This window comes from Papilio polytes, unplaced genomic scaffold (genome assembly GCF_000836215.1).
Source record: "Papilio polytes unplaced genomic scaffold, Ppol_1.0 DF823980.1, whole genome shotgun sequence".
In the NCBI taxonomy this organism is placed as follows: domain Eukaryota; kingdom Metazoa; phylum Arthropoda; class Insecta; order Lepidoptera; family Papilionidae; genus Papilio; species Papilio polytes.
This window is the reverse complement of record NW_013525224.1, coordinates 886,236-887,858: the sequence shown is the minus strand read 5'-3', so window position 1 is coordinate 887,858 and position 1,623 is coordinate 886,236. Positions and strand designations below refer to the sequence as shown.

At 44.1% G+C, this 1,623-nt stretch overlaps 1 protein-coding gene across 1 annotated transcript in view; it reads left to right on the top strand.

Moving 5' to 3' along the window:
• The window catches only part of LOC106101448 (pecanex-like protein 1), a 23,769-nt gene that overhangs the window by 5,337 nt on the left and 16,809 nt on the right, over nt 1-1,623 (top strand). Inside the window, exons 5-6 of the mRNA XM_013280685.1 lie at nt 1-1,451; nt 1,573-1,621. Of these exons, the coding sequence (XP_013136139.1) occupies nt 1-1,451; nt 1,573-1,621 (1,500 nt within the window). The remainder of the gene's footprint in view (nt 1,452-1,572; nt 1,622-1,623) is intronic.

Here is a 1,623-nt window from a genome sequence, read left to right as displayed (position 1 = left end):
CCAACGCGCCCAGCCTCATGCCCTCCATCGGCGAGGAAACCGTAGATCTAAACATTAGAAATAAGTTCTCCAAACTCATGGACGAGATCGAGAAAGCGAATCAACCGAAACCAAAGAGCTATTATAAATTTAAATTATCAAAGTGCCTCGAAATTAAAATAACTATGGATAGGTTAAAATTGTTGGCGTTGTTTGATAGAAATTTAACATTTAGGGAGACATTCGTGTCTATAATGTTGGCGATAACGGTCGCCGTGCTCGGTTCGATGGTGTTGAACCTCGGATTCTACAAGGACATCTACGCATTCTGGTTCTGTTTCATAATGGCGGGCAGCCAGTATTCGTTGCTGAAGAGTGTGCAGCCTGACTCCGCATCGCCTGTGCACGGCTTCAACAAAATGGTCGTGTTCTCTCGACCTGTCTACTTTTGCATATGTACAGCGATACTGTGCGGCGTGCACAATCAACTGGAGCAAATAACACCTGCAGATGAAAATTTTAGAAGTAGACGGAGTATTGACGATATAAAACCGTTAACCGTCTACGGATTTGAATTCCATGAGCGTGATTTTTTATACGTAATTCAGGAGATTATTTCAAAGTTTTTATTATTTTTTCCTTTGGCTTTTAGTTTGGGCCTTTTTCCGCAAGTTAACACGTTCCTAATGTACTTGTTGGAACAAATAGATATGCACGTATTTGGAGGCAATGCAACCAGTAGTTTGAGTGCGGCGTTGTACTGCGTGGTGCGGTCTCTGGCGGCCGTGGGAGTGCTGTACGGGTTCGCGTACAGCGGCCTTATCGAGGGGAAGAAATCACAGCACCAAAAGCACAACATCCTCTTCTCAATTTTCTGTGGTCTACTCGTACCCATCGCGTACCACCTTAGTCGCAGCGCTAGTGATTATACCCTGATATGGAATCTAATAAAGAAGCACCTCCTCCCGCCGGAGCTCTACGTTATCCAGAACCCAGATTGTACTCCTGAATTGGAAAAGACTGAACCCAACCCATTAAGCGAAGACAAAAAGAACGATTCAGAAAGTAATATCTCGAAACAGAACTCGATAGGAAGTTCCGCTTCGAAGATCAACTTTAGCTCGGAGACGAATATAGCCAAGTCGCAAAAGAGATCGCAGGCATCTAGTGTTAGTTCACTGAAGATGGATCCTAAAGGAGACGTGAATTCGACAAACTCACTTAAACTCGATCCTCCGACTGAGACTGAAGATAAAAGTAGAGATACAACTACAAATAATTCAACTGCGAATAAGCAGGACATACCCGATAAGACAGACGAAGACATGGAGGATCCGCTACCGGGGAAACTGCAAGCCACGGTGAATGCCAGGCTAAAGAATGACGTCATCGTGTGCACTTTCCTCGGGTTGTGCGTGTTTGGTCTGCACTGCACTACAGTCTTCACAACGTTGCGGCCTCAATTGAACACGGTATCGCATTTTAGTTCCTTTTCTTTTCTAAAATTCTTACAAATAACCAATAAGGTAGCAAAAATTATCTACTGTGCTTACGTTCTCTAGGGTTGTCGACTCAGTTATTATAATATTGCAGGTGTTGTGGATAATAGCCGGTTGTTTGGGCTGGATGCTCCACTACGTGACG